The sequence below is a fragment of the Rhinatrema bivittatum genome, chromosome 1 (genome assembly GCF_901001135.1).
Source record: "Rhinatrema bivittatum chromosome 1, aRhiBiv1.1, whole genome shotgun sequence".
In the NCBI taxonomy this organism is placed as follows: Eukaryota; Metazoa; Chordata; class Amphibia; order Gymnophiona; family Rhinatrematidae; genus Rhinatrema; species Rhinatrema bivittatum.
The window spans coordinates 111,511,705-111,532,660 of record NC_042615.1 but is presented as its reverse complement, the minus strand read 5'-3'; the positions used below and the strand labels follow the sequence as shown (position 1 = coordinate 111,532,660).

At 43.5% G+C, this 20,956-nt stretch overlaps 1 protein-coding gene across 1 annotated transcript in view; it reads left to right on the top strand.

Annotated features, from left to right (window-relative positions):
- DCTD (dCMP deaminase) overlaps positions 1-20,702 on the top strand; it is a 97,096-nt gene extending 76,394 nt beyond the window's left edge. The window contains exon 6 of the mRNA XM_029581542.1: positions 19,245-20,702. Coding sequence (XP_029437402.1) covers positions 19,245-19,314 — 70 coding nt within the window. The 3' untranslated portion in view covers positions 19,315-20,702. The remainder of the gene's footprint in view (positions 1-19,244) is intronic.
- The last annotated feature ends 254 nt before the right edge of the window (positions 20,703-20,956 follow it).

Genomic DNA, 20,956 nt, shown 5'->3' with positions numbered 1-20,956 from the left:
ATTCCCACCGACCTGGGTCTTGCTCACCACGGATGCGAGCCTACGAGGGTTGGGAGCCCACTGTCAGGAACTGACGGCCCAGGGACAAGGAAGAGTCAGGATAGAACATCAACCGTCTGGAAGCCGGGGCAGTCAGACTAGCCTGCCTACGATTCAGTCACAGACTCCGGGCTGAATCCGTCAGTCATGTCGGACAACGCCACAACAGTGGCCTACAACAATCGACAGGGAGGAACCAGAAGCCAACAGGTGTCCCTGGAAATAGACCCCCTAATGGTGTGGGCGGTAGAACCTTGAGAAGGTGTGAATGGAGGACCATGTCGCCGTCCTACAGATCTCGGCGGGTGACAGCATCTTGGTTTCTGCCCAGGACACTGCCTGGGCTCTGGTGGAATGGGCCTTGACTTGTAGAGGTGGAGGCTTGCAGGCCTCTACATAGACCGCCTTGATTACTTCTTTGATCCAGCGGGCTATGGTTGCCCGCGAGGCCACTTCCCCTTGTTTCTTCCCGCTGTGAAGGACGAATAGGTGGTCAGTCTTTCGTACGGATTCCTATTTTTCCAGGTATTGGACTAGGAGTCTGCCGACGTTAAGATGGTGAAGGAGGTGTGAGTCTTCTGAGTCCTTATGCTCATCTGGAGATGGCAGCGAGATGTTTTAGTTTAGGTTGAAATGAGAAACCACCTTTGGAAGGAAGGAGGGGACAGTGCGTAGCTGTATGCATCCCAGTGTGACTTTGAGGAATGGTTCCAGACAGGATAGTGCTTGAAGTTCGGAGATGCGATGGGCTGAACATATTGCCACTAGGAATGCAGCCTTCAAGGTCAGGAGCCGTAGGGACAGACCACGTGAAGGTCTAAAAGAAGTTCCCGCTAGGAAGTCTAGTACTAAATTGAGATTCCATAGGGGTACCGGCCACTTTAGTGGTGGTTAGATTTGCTTGACCCCTCTCAGGAAGCGGGAGACGTCTGGATGGGAAGATAGACTGATGCCATCCACTTTGGCTCTGAAGCAGGCCAGCACGGCCAATTGAACCTTGATGGAGTTGAGACAACCCCTTCTTCAAGCCGTCCTGGAGAAATTCCAGGATCATTGGAATTTTGACTGTCCGCGGAGGGATGTCGCGGTCTTCACACCAGGCTTCGAATATTCTCCATAATCATATGTAAGTTAAAAATGTGGAAAACTTGTGTGCTCGGAGCAAGATGCCAATCACTGCCCCCAAGTATCCGCTCTTCTTCAGACAAGTCCTCTCAATGGTAAGACCGTGAGCGAGAATAGAGTTGGATGTTCATGGAGGATCCGGTCCTTGTTGGAGGAGGTCCCTGTGTGAAAGTAGACACAAAGGGTTCCCCTCCAGAAGTCTTTGCATGTCTGCGTACCTCGGCCTTCTTGGCCAGTCTGGGGCCACTAGAAGTACTAGCCCCCTGTGGTGTTCTATCTTGCGGATGATCCTGCCCAGTAGTGGCCATGGAGGAAAGGCATACAGCAGGTCTTCCTGTGGCCAGGTCTGGATGAGGGCGTCGCTCCCTTGGGATTGCGGTTCTTGTCTGCGGCTGAAGAACTTGGGGACTTGGGCGTTGGACTGGGTTGCCAAAAGATCCCTGGCTGGAGTTCCCCAGCAGTCTATTACTAACTGGAAGGCTGTGGTTGACAGCCTCCACTCCCCTGGATCTAGACTTTCTCTGCTGAGGTAATCTGCAGCAACGTTGTCTTTTCCCGCAATGTGGGCGGCCAAGATCCCTTGTAGGTTTGCTTCCACCCATGCCATTAGGGGGTCTATTTCCAGCTATTTCATTGACTATGTACAAGTTAACTATTTCTAGGAGCAGTGAAGGCTTTATAATCTAGAATGAATATTTGTTATAAAGATACGCAATGACAGGTGTTAATCAACCAAGCAATTCGGGTGACTAAAAGGAAAATTGGAAGTGGGGAACCAGATTAGAGTGGTATTATGAAATGGCATTCAGAAAAATCCTACTTTGTGCTGAAGAGAGGGCATGACCATGTAAAACATTCTATTCCATGTATGGTTATCCTGGATCTTTATAGGTCACCATATATACAATATAAACTCCCTTTTATAAGTGCAATAAATACTGCCTCAGACCCAGGGCATGAGGTAAAATCCAGTTTTACCTTGCATCTAGTACAGCTAAGCCAGTACACTTAATTGCTTAGTGAACCAAATTACTTTTTCCAGTTCCTGAGCCTAATGGTAATCACAGAAGAAGTTGACTAGACAGATTGCGACATAATGTCACCTGTCTCATAAAAACTTTAGAAGCATGATCTTTATATCAATACAGTATCTCACTAGCTCTTCACAGCTAATTGGGTGGGCTAGAATTTTTTAAAGTATAAATTTGGTCTTCAAATGTCTCTTCCATTTTCACAGCTGTATGCTTCTACCTTAATGAAGGATGCTTTTGTAAAATATTTTAATTTTAAACTTGAAATTTGGAATGACTTTTCAAACCTCAGGTTTTCTCTACATTTAAAAACATCTAACACTGCTAAAGGAACTTTCAGAAACTTTGGGGTACGAGAACGGGGCAAGGTGGGAATAAATATCAAACTTTGCTGGGGGAAGGGGGGAGAATGCACACACTAAAAAGAAATTTAACTCTTGGTTCAGAAAGCTAATGGATGCTAATGAATTGGGTGTTTAAAAAAAACAACATACAAGATATGCTTAGCATTCATAAAATATGATTTTTGCACCAAAAACATATTTTGACATAGGCCATATGCTCATTTTCTCCAGTCATGTTTCTATCATGTGTGCCTTTCCACACCACTACTCAGTTCTATAATCCCTGCTGCTCCCACAGAGATCCGCTGTGCTTATTCCTTCTTGAATTCAGATGCTGTCCTTTTTCCCACTGCCTCGCCTGATAGACTGTTCCATGCATCCACCATCCTTTAAAAAAGCTATTGCTAGCCGAATGAGCGAGTAACAGGTAATAGGTTTATTTCTTGAGATATGCCAGGTACATGCAACCCGAACTGGCCATAGTCCAGATAGGATGTTGGGCTTGATGGACGATGATCTGACCCAGTATGATATTTCAGATGTTGTTTTTTTTTCTTAAGTTCTGTCTGTAAAGAAATATTGCTTTAGATGACTCCTGAGTCTACCCCCTTCAGGCCTGCCTCCTGTGCATTGATACCTTGATGGTATTTAATTTTCTCTGTCCTCTCGCTTCTGTCTTGCCTTTTCCTCTAGGGTATACTTGTTTAAATCTTTTTCCCTTATGCTTTAGAATGAAGACCACTGACCATTTTATTAGTGGCCACCTTCTGGACAATCTCATGCAGTTTATATTCTTTGTGAAGGTGCAGTCTCAAGAATTATACACAGTATAATTCTCATACAAGGGCAGGATCAGCTTCTTCTTTTTTTTTTTTTTTTGCTGATCATTCCTCATCCTATGCATCCAAGCATTTTTCTGGCTTTTGCCATCTTCTTTTCCACTTATTTGGCCACTTTTATGATCATCAGATATAATTACCCCAAGATCCTTCTCTTGTTTTGCTCTTAAAATAATTTTCTCTTTACTGTATCTCTTCCTTGAGTTTTTGCAACCTAAGTGCATGACACTGCTTCTTTTAGTATTAAATCTTAACTGCTAGACTCTAAACTATTAATCAAGCTTTGCTAGATTCTGCCTCATGTTTTCTGCTCTTTCCTGGCTGTCTACCCTGTTGCAGGTGTTTGTCTTTTTGCAGATAGTACCAAACCATTCTTTTTAGTCCTTCCACAATATCACTTAAGATGTTGAAAACAACCGGTTCAATGACCAATCCCTATGGCATACCACTAATAATACCCTTTTTCTTGGAGTATATTTGTATGATGCCCATGTTAAAAGCCTTATAGAACCCTTATAGAACCCAAAGTATACTACATCTAGCACTCCCCTGAACCAATTCTCTGGTCACTCTGTCGATTAAATTTGTCTGACAAGATCTACCTCTGGTAAAACCCATGCAGCTCCGATCTTGTAAGCTATTGGATTCCAGAATCTACATTATCCTCTGTTTTAGCAGCAATTTGATTAATTTACTTAAATATGTATTCACTGGAGAAGAGGCAGGGGTGATAAGATACAGATGTTTAAATACCTGAAAGGTATTAATGTACAGGAAACAAATTTTTTTCAATGGAAAGAAACTGTAGAACAAGGGGTGATAATATGAAGTCCCAAGGGGGTTGAATAAGGACCAATGTCAGCAAGTATTTTTTCATGGAAAGGCTGGTAGATGCATGGATTGACCTGCCACTAGAGATAGTGAGATCAAGGACGGTAATGAAATTCAATAGGCTATGGGATTAGCAGAAAGGATTCTTAGTGGGTAAACAATGCAAAAAAAGGTAACTCTTGTTGACTAGGATAAGCTACACAGAGCAACACTAACCCTAAGAAGAAATAAGGGGAAAAAATTTGCTAGGCATTCTGGATGGACCACTTGGGTCTTTTTCTGCTGACATTTATTATGTTACTATGTAAATGTCATATATAGGACCTTATCAGTAAAAAAAAAAAAAAACCTGGCAAAATACCTCTTATTCAAATATCCCATAAACCAACAATCCGAGGATAACACCATAAATCTAATCATAAAAAAGGGATGAGTATCAGAGAGAGTTTTTGGTGCTCAATTTGAACTAATCCACAGGCTCTTGCCCGCAATTGGCTTCAACCATACACAAACCATACACAAACCATACACAAAAGAGCACTCTAGTTCACGTCATCTACTCTTAAATCTACCATCAATTTATCATTTAATATAAAAATTATCTATTATATTTTAATAGCTAACCTCATCTTATCAAACCAATTAAAAAAAAAAACAACCCTTTTCACTATTGAATTAATCATACTTATCTTGAGTCTTCACATACTGCTCTAGATCACTTAACCTTCCTACCAGCGTTACAATTTTCTGCTATTATTAATCCAAAAGACCTAGTCACTGCTCCTTCAACTCCCACAAACTCCCGACATTTGCATTGTTTTGGCGAATGTCTTCTTCAGGGGAATTTATTCTCTACAACATAAACAAAACAGAAAACATTAAAAATCTGAAAGGATCGGGCTCCACAGGACTGCTGACCCCGAGACCGGACCGAACCCCGAGACCGTGGACTTGGCCCCCAAGCGAGACGAGTTCGGGCGCAGCCCAGAGGCAGCGGGTGCACTTCCTTGAGCGCGGTGGTGACGGTACTCACCCTCTCCCCCCGCAGCTGGAGACCGCCCGGGTCGCAACCGGGAAGCGCCGAAGACAAGGTAAGGTGTGCATCTTTACTTGTTGGTCTCCGAGGAAGCAAGGATTCGCAGAGTCTGCCTATGTGGCAATCCGCCACGGAGGTCACCATTTTCCTGCCTGGTTTGTCACCGCGCGATAGGCGCACGTTGTTAGGTGCACGTTGTTAGGCGTACATTGGTAGGTGCGCGTTCATAGGCGCCCGCTGATACGCCAGGCACACATGGAGCATCAGAGAGCCCATGCGTCAGCGGCGCCGGCCCCTCCAGCATCAGGCATGAGCCTCTGCTCGGCATGCAACCTCAGAGCCACACAGAGCGAGGAAGCAGACTCCCTATGTGCCCAATGTGAAGAGGCCCTTGGAGTTCCGGGTCAGGACCAGTCGCAGCCCAGTGTACTTGCCAGTTCCTTAGGGAACATCCCGGACCTAGCAGGCAGCAGTGAGCAGCCGGGGACCCCGAGGGACCTGGTACCCCTCAGACCAGATCCTGCTTCGCTCTCCTGGGTGGAATTATTCAAGGGGATTCATGCCTTTGTCACAATGCAGGCTGCTCCCCGAGCGGGTCCATACATACCGGATGACCCGGCCCCTGGACCCTCAAGGCCTAGGCACGGCCACGCGCCACCCGGAACCCCACTTATGGGGATTCAGATTGCCCTGAGGAAGACGAGTCCCCAGAGGAGGGAGAACTGCCCTCGGGGGTTGAACCATATCGGACCATGAGGCGCTTCTTTTTGAAAGGGGATCTCGCAGGCCTGATCTCTCAATGCCTGTCGGAGCTGGCTATTCCGGGCCACGATGCCTCAAAGGAACCTAGAATGAACCCCCTGTTAGAGGGCCTGCGCCAAACGTCTCACCATTTTCCCCTCCTGCAAGAAGCTCAGCAGTTAATCGATCTGGAATGGAATACGCCGGAGGCCTCGTTCAAAGGGGGTCGGGCCTTGGCTGACATGTGCCCCTTAGACACGGATACCAAGGAGAAGCTGGCGTGCCCCCAGGTAGACGCCATAGTTAGCGCAATTGTGAAGCGCACCACCATTCCGGTGGAGGGGGGGACGGCCCTTAAGGATACACATGACCGGCGCATGGACACCATTCTGAAACAAGTCTTTGAGGTGGTATCCATGTCCCTACGAATTGCGACCTGCTGCACAGTGGTGACGCGTTCCTGTTTATCACAGGCTAGGAACAACACCCCGGGAGAAGAAATGGAATCAGCTCTCTTGTTCCTCACTGATGCAGCCTCTGACTTAGTCCGTACAGCAGCCAAAGGAGTGTCTTCCTCAGTGGTGGCCAGGAGACAGCTCTGGCTACGTAATTGGTCGGCCGACGACTCCTCCAAGACATGCCTCACGAGAATGCCCTTTGAGGGATCCTTCCTGTTCGGCAGCGACCTTGAGAAACTGGCCAATAAATGCAGCGCCTCCCCATTACCCCGTCTACCAGAAGATCGGTCAAGGAGGACCCAGCGCCCCTTTCCTAGACCATCCAGAGGTAGAACCTCTCAGCGCTTCAACCCTTACAGGACTTGCTACCAAGCACCTCGTTCGCAGGCCAGGAACCATCCTTTCGGCCTAAGCACAACAAGAGGGGAACCGGCTCGGGTCCCGGTCCCGGCCGTACCCCACAATGACAATCAGCCGACCCATCCGGGGGTAGCAGCCATTGGGGGCAGGCTATCCCTCTTCTACCGAAGGTGGGTCGAGATTACCTCGGATCAGTGGGTCCTCGCCATCATCCGAGAAGGGTATTACCTGGATTTTCTTCGACTCCCGCCGGACAGGTTTGTGGAATCTCCTTGTTCGCCCATCAAGAGGACGGCCCTAGAGGTTACTTTGTGGAGGCTCCTGTCCCTAAAGGCCATAATCCCAGTGCCTGCAAGGGAGATGAATTCTGGGCATTATTCCATCTATTTCATCGTGCCCAAGAAGGAGGGCACTTTCCGGCCCATTCTGGACCTCAAGTCCGTCAACCAATACCTACGGGTCCCCAGCTTTCGCATGGAAACTCTGAGCTCTGTCAAGAATTCAGTACAGCCAGGGGAGTTTCTCACTTCCCTAGATCTGTCGGAAGCCTACCTGCATATCCCAATCCATCGGGATCATCAGCGCTATTTACGCTTCAAGGTCCTGGACCAACACTTCCAGTTCCGAGCTATACCCTTCGGGTTAGCCACCACGCCGCGGACCTTTACCAAGGTCATAGTAGTAGTGGCAGTGTCCCTCAGGAAGGAGGGAATCCTCGTCCATCCCTACCTGGACGATTGGCTGATCCGGGCGAAGTCACCAGAGGAGAGCCACCAGGCAACCAACAGAGTTATAGCTCTTCTGGAAAGCCTAGGATGGGTTGTAAACTTGAACAAGAGTTCCCTACAGCCTTCTCAGTCGCTGGAATACCTAGGGGTTCAATTCAACACCCAGGAAGACAAGGTCAGCCTGACCTCCAAAAGGAAGTCGAAACTCCGGAATCATCTGCAGGCCCTGCTGAGCGCCAGCCGGCCCACAGCTCGGGATTACCTACAGGTCCTCGGCCTCATGGCATCCACTCTGGAGGTGATACCATGGGCGCGGGCTCATATGAGACCATTACAACGCGCCCTCCTGTCTCGGTGGAGCCCACGATCACAGGACTATACCGTACACCTGCCTCTACCAACCACAGTGCGGAACCAGCTACTGTGGTGGTTGCAGCCCGGCCACATGAGCCGGGGGTTAAGAATGTCCTCCCCAACCTGGACTCTGCTCACGACATGCCAGCCTGAACGGATGGGGAGCACACTGCGAAGAACTCACCGCCCAAGGGCGGTGGAACAGAGAAGAGTCGGGGTGGAACATAAACCGACTAGAGGCACGGGCAGTCAGGCTAGCGTGCCTGCAATTTGCCCACAGACTTCGAAACAGAACGGTCAGAGTGATGTCGGACAACGCCACCACAGTGGCATACATCAACCGACAGGGCGGAACCAGAAGCGACAGGTATCCCTAGAAATAGCCCCCCTGATGGCTTGGGCGGAAGCAAATCTCCAGGACATCTCCGCCGTCCACATCGCCGGGAAGGACAACACCACGGCAGACTTCCTCAGCAGAGAAAGCCTAAACCCGGGGGAATGGCAGCTGTCGCCCACAGCTTTCTAGATGATTGTGGATCAGTGGGGGACGCCGGGCATGGACCTACTAGTGGACAGGTCCAACGCTCAAGTACCCAGGTATTTCAGCCGCAGGCGGGATCCTCTATCCCAGGGGATCGATGCCCTGGTACAGCCATGGCCTTAGGGGATCCTGCTATATGCTTTTCCTCCATGGTCCGTGCTGGGCGCCATTATACACAAGATTCAGCGGCACAGAGGACTAGTTCTTCTAGTGGCCCCGGACTGGCCAAGAAGACCCTGGTACGCAGACATGAGAAGACTACTGGCAGGGAATCCTCTACCTCTGCCTCCATACAGGGACCTGCTGCTGCAAGGTCCCATCCTCCACGAGGATCCAGCTCAATTCTCTCTTATGGTCTGGCCATTGAGAGGGCTAGATTGAAGAAAAGAGGATACTCTGAGCCGGTAATAGACACATTCCTCCGAGCACGCAAGTTCTCCACATCACTGACATATATCAGGATCTGGAGAGTTTTTGAAGCCTGGTGCGACTCTCGCAGCACCATTTCACATGCCGCTAAGATTCCTATCATTTTGGACTTCCTACAAGATGGACTTCAGAAGGGTCTGTCCCTCAGCTCCATCAAGGTTCAGGTAGCAGCGCTGTCTTGCTACGGTCCCAGGAGTGACGGCAACACCATTGCCAAACGCCCAGACGTCTCACATTTCCTGAAAGGAGTCAAACACATTCGTCCGCCACTGAAGCGGCCAGTGCCCCTGTGGAACCTCAACCTAGTGTTGGAATTTCTGGCGGGATCCGCCTTCAGACCCCTTCGAGGCCTGTCTCTCCGTTTGTTGACATTGAAGATGGTGTTCTTGCTGGCTGTATGTTCAGCACGCCGCATCTCAGAGCTACAAGCGCTGTCCTGCCGTGTTCCGTTTCTCAGAATCACTCCAGAGGCTATCCATCTTCGCACGGTTCCTTCCTTCTTACCCAAAGTAGTCTCACAATTTCACCTCAACCAAACCATATCCTTTCCAACCACGGAAGGTTTGAAGAAGTCAGAAGAAGGTCGAATACTGCGTCATCTCGACATCGGCAGAATACTGGCCAGATACTTGGAAATGTCAGAAGCAGTATGAAAGACGGACCATCTGTTCGTCCTTCACAGCGGGAAGAAGCAAGGAGAAGCGGCCCCACGGCCAACCATCACCCGCTGGATCAAAGAAGTTATCAAGGTGGCCTATGTAGAAGCGAGAAAACCACCACCTCTACAGGTCACTGCTCATTCTACCAGAGCGCAATCGGCCTCTTGGGCAGAACCTAGGATGCTGTCGCCTGCGGAGATATGTAAAGCAGCGACGTGGTCCTCCCTCCATACCTTCTCCAGATTCTACCGTCTGGACGTTCAGGCCAGGGAGGACACAGCATTTGCGAGGGCAATCCTAAACGGACCTCGGGCAGCCTCCCGCCCAGTCTGGGAGTAGCTTTTGTACATCCCACTTGTTTTGAGTCCATCTGCTACACGCTAGGAAATGTTGAGATTACTTACCTGATAATCTCCTTTTCCTTAGTGTATGCAGATGGACTCAGCATCCCGCCCGGCTGCCGGTATACATGGGGATTTGCCAACTCACGGTAAGTCATGTTTGCTTATATAGGGCTTCCACCCTGCCGGGTGTCGACGCCTTCCGGTTGAGAACACTGGCGGTCTCCAGCTACCATCAATTGGTCAGGGTAATCCTGTTCATTTAAACGATCGGTCAGTCACACATATATCCATAAAAGCTTTTGCAAGGAAATTACTGAATTGCTACACTTCCTGACGTCAGATCAGTCTCCAACTGCTAGCACGAGCATACTATACCCACTTGTTTTGAGTCCATCTGTATACACTAAGGAAAAGGAGATTATCAGGTAAGTAATCTCAACATTACCCCTTTGCCAACTTCTATCCAGTCTCAGTGTCACTTACTTCCTGTATGCCGATGACATACAGCTCCTCATCCCAGTCACAAACACCATTGAGAATGCACTACAACTCGCAGCTACAACCATTAACAAAATTAAAATCCTATTAAACCATCTGAAACTATGCATCAATACAGAAAAAACTGAATGTATGCTGATTGAAAGAACCAACACAGGAGATCGTCATAATCACTCCATTACCATCAACAACAACCCCATCAAATTAAAAGAAAATGTTAAAGATCTGGGAATATGGATTGACCCTCAGCTCAACGTTAAAAAGCACATCTCCTTGAAAATAAGAGAAGGTTTCCACAAACTATCAATTCTCAAGCACCTAAAACCATTGCTAAACCATTCAGACTTCAGAACCATCCTACAAACCCTGATTTTCTCAAGCATCGACTACTGCAATTCACTCCCCAAATCAACTCTTCACCCTCTTCAAATACTGCAAAACGCCACAGCCCGAATCCTCACAGGTCACAAAAGATCAGACCACATCTCCCCTATCCTAAAAGAGCTACACTGGCTCCCGATAGAACAGAGAATTGAATACAAAACTCTAGCAATCATACACAACTCAACTCACCACGATGACCACGACAGCGTTAACACCCTAATCAAAAGACAACACTCTCAACGTACCACCAGATCAACAAACAAAGCCTGTCTAGAAATCCCATCAGCAACACAGCCAACTCTCCACAACCAGGAAAAGAGCATTCTCAATAGCTGGTCCACACCTATGGAACTCCCTTCCAACATATCTAAGATCTGAAAGAAATACCATATCGTTCAAAAAACTGCTCAAAACATGGCTTTTCAAACAAGCCTTCAAGGATGGGATAGGCTAAACTAACCACTGCACAGCACAATCTCCCTTTCTTCCCTCCACAGCCCCCCCCCCCCCCTCGGAACAAACTCCCCTATGTCCCCCTCCTATCTACCCTACAATCCCAGCTTATACCCCCCTTCCAGTCATGCGACTCTAGTCACCTCACCTTGCTAGATCAACTATTTCTCCGCCAATTTATCAGTTTTACCCTTTTGTTAATCCGTCGTTTCCTGTTAGGCTTGTTATCTCTTGTTACAGCTATTCTCTGATTCTAATATTCACTGTTACCACATTCCTATCATGATTTTTACGTATAATGTTTTTGAGTTCTTATGTATGATGTCTTTTGAGTTCTTATATATAATGTTGTTCATATGTAAACCGGAGTGAAGGCCAACACTGATACTTCGGTATATAAAAATAAATAAATAAATAGTGAAAAGGTATTTTTGAAAAAATTGGTTTAATATAATAGCTATTAAAATATAAATAATTTTTATGATAAATTGATAGGTTTATGGGAACAGTAGATGACGTCTACTATAGTGCTCCTTTGTGGATGATACTGGTTGAAGCCCATTGCGGGCAAGAGCCTGTGGATTAGTTCAAATCGAGCACCAAAGATTTTCTCTGATACTCATCCCTTTTTTAATGGTGTTATCCTCGGATTGTTGGTTTATGGGATATATAGGAACTCAACATCCCGGTTCAGTGCCCTAACCTAATGCTAGCTGCAGAAACTTTATTCCACTTCTGACAAGGAGTGGAGTAAAGCCTACAAACATCTCTGCATTATAGATTAATGGCTAATGTCTTAGCATGGGATTTGAATGAAGGAGCACTAATCTGCATGCAAACTTTGTTTGTATAAAACTTCTTGCTACATCAGAAGTCCAGTTATCCATCAACAAACTTGGCTGAATTAGCCATGATGTGAGAGACATCATCCGATGGCACCGAATGGACCTCTCTCAGCTAGTAGTGCTTTTTGCTGTACTGCACATTGCCTCATGAGCCTCCTCAGTCTTTTTTTGTCCAAGCAACAGCATAGACATTATCTCTCTATACATATATTTTTCTGTAAAAATCTTCTTTTAACATCTGTCTTAAAAGTTGCCTCACTGCCTCAGCAGCCCCCAAACAGAACTTTTCAATGCTATCCTTAATAAATAAATAAAACATTTTTTTTGTCACAATGTCCAATAAGTGAGTGGTTTCAAGGACTGCATTTGTGATAGGGCAATATCAGTTACTGTTGGACATGACTTGTGCTGCTGATATGTAAGGGTGCTTTGAAGAGTTCTCTGGAGCAGATCAGTTGGTAGCAGAAACATAAAGATAATAGCATCATAATAAGATTGAAATGATCAGACTTGTGCAAATAGGGCCAGATTTTCAAACCTACATGCGGGCAGCCCTGCGCATGTTATAAAATCCGGGGTCGGCGCATGCAAGGGGGTGCACACTTGTGCACCTTGCGCGCGCCGAGCCCTAGGGGAGCCCCGATGGCTTCCCCGTTCCCTCCGCCCGCCCCCCAGCCCTACCTAAATCCTCCCCCCACCTTTATTATTTAAGTTGCGCCTGCCTCTGGGCAGGCATAAGTTGCGCGCACCGGCCTAGTGGGCCTTCGGAGGCCTCTGGCCATGTCCTGCCCCTTTTTTCGAGCACTGGGACATACGCATGTCCCGGGGCTTGCGCGCATCACTGAGCCTTTGCAAAATAGGCTTGGCATGCGCAGGAGGGGTTTAAAAGGGTTACGCACGTAACCCTCTTAAAATCCGCCCCATAGCCTTGGCTGTAAGAATGCTAAAGTATGTCAAAGGTCAGTATTAAAGCGATTCTTTTTTTCTGCCTTCTGAACCCAACTTACATTGGTGTGTGGGTTTGGGGGAGATGACACACACAATCCATTGTACAGCCGAAAAGCTCACGAGCTCTGCATTTGTCTTATACTGTTATGGCAAATTTTCATTGCTCCAAAGATGTCTTATTAATAAAGAATTTATCTTTGCTGGCTGTCAGTATTCAGTGTTTGTTCTTGCATTGGGAAGCATCCACATTTTCTTTTTTTTTAACTTTATCAACTTTTCAATTTAATCACAAGCAAAACTTGTTACAGAAAAAAAACTATGGAATTTCAGCATCTAAATATAAGTTGAAATCTTGTGATTAAAGTAATAATACACAGCTGAGCAACCCTGTAACTTATAGGAAATTAAGGGGAGAGAAGACCTAATAGAGCAAATTTCAACCAAGGGAAAAAAAAATAGAGAGGAAGCTTCTGATACAGTTATACATTCCAAAAATACAAGTTGACAAACTATAACCAGTATGAGAATCCAAATAACGTAGTGGAAAAGGCTCAGAGTATACAAATTTCACGTTAAATGTTTCATTGTACATTTACAGGGATAACGAAGAACAAACGTTGCTCCTAAAGCCAAAATTTCCTGGCACATTTTAAGAAATTTCATCCTGCACAGCAGTGTAGTCCTAGTAATGTCAGGAAAAGCCCAAATCTTCTGCCCATATAAAGGACTTTGCCTATTATGAAAAAAAAGATATTAACACTGAGTCTCAATCTTATAGAAATATAAATTTAATCAAGAGTTCCAAAACTTGTAACCTGGGCTTCTGTAGATGATTCTGGGAATTCAGTCAAATCCATATCTATTCCTTGACGTGTCCATCTATAGTGTCTCTTAAGCGGTAATACACTTTGGAGATAGGTGGAATAGCGTCAACAGAGAATTTCAAAATTTTAAACAAATACTTTTTAAAAAGGTCCAAAGGTGATATTAATTCCATCACAGGAACATTTTCTATCTTCATAACATTAACAAGATCACTTTGAATTACATTTGTTTGTGATTGTAAGATAACTAGATCCTCTAGTTTCTCTTTTTGAGAAAGAACAATGTTTGAATATGAATGTTTTTATCAGAAGATCAAGAAATGAATTGGATTTTTCCAAAGTAACCAAGGCAGACCAAGTTAAATCTAAAGTAACAATCTGTAGCTTCTCTAGCAATGCATGATAAATTGCTCTTACTGCAACCTCATTGCTGGAAGTAACAAAAAAGAGCTGCTTCCAGCAACCTCTTGACCTCTAACTGGAGTTGAAGTCTGGGTCTGGAAATTCATGGCATCATCTTGACCCACCCAGATCTTGCAACAAAGACTGCCTGTCATTCTATTCTGGTAAGCCAAAAGGATTTTCCCTTCAAGACTAAGCAATACTTCCCCCAGACACCGCTACTTCAGGTCGCAGCAACCATCCATGTGGCAGCAAGGTGTCATCTTCTGATGACATTCTGCAAATGGGAGGAGGAGTTTTTGACACACCAGGGCTCAAAGATGATTGTGTCCCGCGGGAGGTCTGTTTACTCCATGGACGTCCCTGCAAAGGAACCTATATACGGAGAGACTTCGGAAGGTTGGGTGAGGAACTCTGCAATTGTTGGCTGCAAGGGAACAGCCACGGGGGTAGCTGGCGGCCCTTCCTGGATTCTCCTCTTGCACATAGTATGCAGCATGAAATAACCATTCAAGAAAAAGGCTTTTAGAGGAACTCAAACACTATGTCCTCTCAAAGATCCGCCATCTTGAATCCCATGCAAAACATTTTATAGTGCTTATGTTCGGCGGCTGCGGAGGGGGATCCATATAGAGGTCTCTGGTAAGTAAGGGACTTTCCTTTCCCTTAATATGGAAACCCTCTGCTCTCCCCCTCCCATCCCTAAGGAAATGTTTGCAATTTGGGCATTTTGCAGCATATCGACAGTAGATAGATACATTTGATTTTTATATCTGTATGTTTTAGTTTACCGCTGATAAAAACAGGGCAGGGGATTCCACTGCAGGGTTCAACCAGTGAACAATTTACTTCTGGGGTGTTGGATAGTCTGCCCTAGTAGGCACAGGGTGAATATAAGATTGGGTTGAGCCTAGCCATGATAAGAGATCTCATACCCTCAGGCTTATGGAGAGGGTGGTTCCCTGAACAGTTTTTAGCTAGTGAACAGTTTACCACTGGAATGCTTGGAAGACTCTCTGGATTGAGTCCAACTGAATAGAAAAATGGTGAAGGGACATCCAGTGTGAATGTATGCTTGAGACCAATTATTGGAATGAATGCATGTTTTGTTGGAATGCGCAAGAACTTTAAATCTTGAGTAATGTATGAATGGGCTGATTTTATGTTTAATTATATTTTAAAAGCCTTGGTTCTTCCTCCTATAAACTCTGGGTGACCAAGATAGTCATGATAAGCTTATTGCATGGAGAGCAGGTTTTTACTCATGGAATCTTGCCTGTTGTGATAAAGAATTGCTATATTTTCATAGCTGTTCTTGTTAGTCATTTTTGTGTGTCTTACTCTCCTCCTGTTGTTCTTCATGCATTAGATCAGTTGTTCTCAATCCTGTCCTGGGGACCCCCCCAGCCAGTCGGGTTTTCAGGATATCCACAATGAATATGCATGAGAGAAAATGTGCATACACTGTCTCCATAACATGCAAATTTTCTCTCATGCATATTCATTGTGGATATCCTGAAAACCCGACTGGCTGGGGGGGTCCCCAGGACAGGGTTGAGAACCACTGCATTAGATGGAGGAGCGGGGGGAATCCTAGCACTAGCAAAACCAACACCTGCGGCTCCAGCAGTGCTTAGTAGAGAGAGAGAGAGAGAGAGAGAAATATGATTGTATGATTAGAGCATCTGTGTAATTTCTGTGCTCTGTTGTATGTGGGTGGGTTTTTGTCTTTTTTTTGCACTGTAACAATATGCTGTAATATGCTTGAGTTGTCTTTCGGTTTCTAAAATTCTTGGTTTATAGTCTAAAATTAGGCTTTGTCATTTTCTGTGCTTAGCAAGCCAGAAAACCACTTCAGTCCAGATTTATTTTCTCTATTTCTCTCTCTCTCTTCCCCTTATCTATAAGACTTCTAGCCATTTTTTTCTCTTTCACCAGCCTATATTGATCTACAGCCAGACTCCTTTTTTCTCTTGAAGAGAAACTTACCAACACCATTATGCATAACAAAAATAGACCTAAAACAGTGTAGGAAACAAAGTCAGATAAATTTATATTTTACACAGACATAAAGTAGATCAAAATTTAGATTTCAAACAGCTGGAGATGTACTCCCATTGAAGGTGTCACTATGAGACATCTCTTATAAGAAGAAAAAACTGTGAAAAAAATTGCTGGCTTCAGTCCACACTATTATAGTTTAGATATGTTTGTATTTTGCTTTGCTTCTTGGGAGCACTAATGAATTTTTATTTTAATTACACTAAACTTTTATATTCTTATTACGATTATTCATTGTTAAAGAAACTTATTTATAGTGAATTTAGATATTAGTTTGAAGATCTCAAAATTTTCAAAATATTTACATATGTGATGCCACTTTGGTACGCATTGATAATTTGGGGGTTTAATTCTTTTTAAACTGATTTTGTTATGCTGTCACTAGTATATTAAAACAATGCATGTATGTGTTTGTGAGAACTCAGAGCTTGATGAATGCAATAATTCTATTTTTTCTCAATGACACCAGTGTATCTGTATGTATAATAACATATTTTCTTACTGTAGTAAATTTTATTGCACAGAACTATTAGAAATCTGCTTTGATTTTGTCTAAAAAAGAGATAAGAACTGCTAGCACTACTTTGGCCATTGTCCATATATTGTTAATTTTCCTTTTGAGCAAATTAAGTGCAAAACAGCAGTGAAACTATATAAATCATTTAAGTAGTTTAGACAGTAAATATTAATTTATTTCATTCAGAAAATGTTTATCTTTTCTCTCCTGTGTTAAATGATGTCACTTTGATTTTGTTTTAAATGGGAAAAGCATTCTGGGATATGTAGTTTTTCCCCCTTTCCATTTAAGGTAATGAGATTTGTTTGAAGACTTTTTTTTTTTAGAGAGAGATTATTAAGCAGCATGACGTTATCTCTTAATGAATATAGGAGTTTCTGTAAGGTTAAATTACTCAGGACTTTAGATATTTTTTCTGCAGATGAGTGAACGAATAATGGATATGCTTGGATATAAACAAAGATAAATGTGTATTTCTACAGAAATATATTTGAATATAGTTTGTAACTTATTTCAAGACATTGCCTTTGTGCTAATGGAATTCCTCCTTGTTTGTCTTCCCTCCCTTCTTCCATTCATGGAACTTGAAATCATTCTCTCCCTCTGTTTGACAGACAACACAATTTATGTAGTTTATATCTCTAAAAGACTTGGTCCTTTTATATTTACTGTCTTTATACATAATAATCCTAAAACATCTTTTGCATGTACTATAATATGCAAATGATGAGAACAATTACATTTAAAAAAACAAACAAACTCTGCAATGATGGCTTCCAAAGCTTTATTTATTTATGTTTTAGCACTAATTGTTTCTTTGTGTGTGTGTATATATAGGAATGGGCATGCAGATATCAAGCTGTCTTGCAAGTGACCTTCCTTCCAGGGACCTCCAACACTTTAGCACAGAAGTGGCCAACTCCAGTCCTTGAGAACCACAAACAGGGAAGGTTTTCAGGATATTCACAATGAATATGCATACACATTGCCTCCATTGTATATAAATCTATCTCTTGCATATTTATTGTAGATATCCGGAAAACTAGGCCTGTTTTTGCTCTCAAGGACCAGAAATGGCCATCCCTGCATTAGTAGATTACCTTATGCACATGAAGGTGAGAGAACCCTTCATACCCTAGACCCATGTTTTTCAAGCCTCTTCTGGAGACCTCATGTATGCAAATCTCATGCAGATTCATTATAGATATCTTGAAAATTTGACTGGCTAGTGTTCCTCTAGGAGAGAGTTGGGAAATACTGCCCTAGACTGTGAGAGAGCCTTGGCTTACTACAAAAGAACGACTCTGTCCCATCTTCAGGCTTCACAACTATTTGTCTCTTATGATGTGAATAGAATAGGCATAGCAGTGGCCAAATGTACATTGTCCAACTGACTAGCAGACTGCATTCCATGCTGCTGCATGCTAGCAGGCCTGCAAATTACAGACACTATAAAGGCTTCTCAAGTTGGAGCCATGGCTGCATCAGTAGCTTATGTATGAGCCATACCTCTTGAAGACATCTGCAAAGCTTCAACTTGGTCATCAGAACACACCTTTGCATCCAAATACTGTCTGGACCATCTCTCAAAGACTGAGTGTAAATTTGAACAAACAGTTTTGCATAGCCTGTTCACTCAGTAGTATACTCTCCACGGTGATATCTGGATTGCTATTTAAGTAAATGCTCTGCTGCAGTCTTCAGCTTGGGACTCCCCACATCATGGCTAATTCAGCCCTGCTTGTCAACAGAGAAAACAAGTTTACGTACCATAAATGGTATTCACCTTGGACAGCAGGATGAGTTAGCCTTGTTAAATATCCATCTGCCTCCCTGGAGAGTGAACTATCTAGCTAGATTTATCTGTAAAATCGACTGAGGGGTTTCACAAAGCAACATCCAAATAGGAATTTCTTCACATGCTTAGTAGAGCAAAAGATTACTATCTGAGAGAGAGGTCAGTTCGATGCCAGATGATGTCACTCAGGCGTCAAGGCTAATTCATCCTGACGTCACTCAGGTATTCTGGCTAATTCATCCTGTTATCTATGGAAAACATCATGTAAGGTAAGCAAACTTGCTTTCTATGCATGGAAATGTATGCAGAATTGAATGCTGACTTGTGCACAGCATAGTGCACCTTATTACATCGGGGCCTCAGTTTGTAAAGCAGTAATGTTAGTAACGTTTTTTTCCCCTCAGTTTATGAACACCTGTGGCTAAAGAATATGTAGTCTAAGCACTGTCTTTTTGTTTTAGTTTTTCTGTTAAATTTCTCTCTGTGTGGTACAGTATAATTGGCTCCAGTGGAGATAAAATGACAAATGAATCCAAAGAAAATGCTCCCTCTCTTCCCCTCCCCCTGTCATTTTTTTTTTAATTTATATGGGAGTCAAGGCAAACAATGATTTAACTACTCTCTGGCTAATATCTGCTTTTCTTTTTTTTTCCAGGAAGTTTATACCAAAACGCAGACAGATTGTCATTGACTTTGATTCAATTAACAGCGGCAGTCAAGCCTGAAACCTCTGATTAAGGGCCTTATTTATTAAAGATTTTTTTCCGTGGGTGCAGAACGGGGAAGAAAGCCATTTTTGAATAAGGTCTTAACTCTCTAGGTGATTGTAATTATCTTTTTCTGGAATGCTGCTAATTCCTTTTATTTTGAAGTTATGTATAACTTTGCCATAGCTGGCTCCTGCCAGAGTACACATCTGAAGAATGGAAACACTGAAACCTTTCTCCCCAGCTTTTTTTTTTACATGAAATCTAAATCTGTCTAAAGTATTTCATTCCATTCACTGAGCTTATAACTTGCTTGTTCATCAATAGATGCTCTATGTGAAGAACAATGTTATATAATATAGAACAATGTTAATACAATATAGTAATACAAGACAGAAAATAACGCATGTACTTATGAACCCATCCAAAAAGTAAGAAATACAATTAATCAACATACATTGAATATCAATAGCCAACTGAACAATAACTAACATAACATGATTTAACATAATAGACTCACAGCTTTATACAAATAAACATCTATCCATTACTCTAGACAAAATTGATTGCTGGATCCACCAAGTCTGTTTCTGAAACACTATCTAAATGACTTGATGAATGTGCTTCTGTTAGGGTAGGGGTTCTACTGGAGGAATTGTATTTTTTTGCTGTTTGCTGAATTAATCAATTTTTTTTTTTTTGGGGGGGGGGCTTCTTTGTAAAATTCTTTTAAGTTCAGCATACCCATAACAGTTCTGATTCATTCAAATTGTAAATGGAGCCTTTTTTTGTTGGCCTAATTTAAAAATGAGCCAAAGTCTGTGATGCACACAAGCACTTGAGGCCACACAGGTCGCTTCTTCAGACTTTTGACATCTGAAGAAGGGTTCTGTGTGACCTTGAAAGCTCCTGTGAATCGCATGTGGATATTTTATGTTGGTCCAATAGAAGTTTGGTCTGCAAAGAATCTAGTTTGCTTCAGGGCCTGTATCAGTACTGATAATTTGTATTATCCAAATTTATATTCATGCTGAATATGCTGCTGAATGTCATCATAGATTTGAGCTTCCAACAGAGCTGTTTTACAAAAAGGGTGGATTTTCATAAAACAATTATTCTATCTTGTACCCACATCTGTTTTAAGCAGGTCTTGTATGCCTGTGCTGTTTGTTAGTTATTTATGTGCTTTTGTAGCTCCATTACAAATCAATTGTTTTGTTCTAATATTTGTCACATGCAGAATGATGAAATGGCATTTTACAGCTCTAGTATTTGTAGCTCTGCCTCCCTTTCCTTTCAGTTCTCCCCTCCTATAAAAGAGTATATCAGATTAAAATGTGTGCAAAAAAAGTAAACCACAGCAGCTTCACTTTTTTATGAATTTTAAAAAATGGTAATATTTACTAGAAAAAAGAGAAGAAAATATTCCAAATTAGCAATGTTGAAGGAATAACTGCTGGTTGGTTTAACATTTGTATTTTGCAGTTCAGCTAGCATAAACATACAACTCCATATAGAAAGGGACAGGCTGAGCCAGTCCAGGATTTACTGCCAATGTAACTATGGATGACTTATTCCAGTTTAATAACTGTCCAGAGATGATGCATATTATGAGTAGCCTGCAGGAAATAGCTATGATTTGGGGTTATTGGAGAAACAG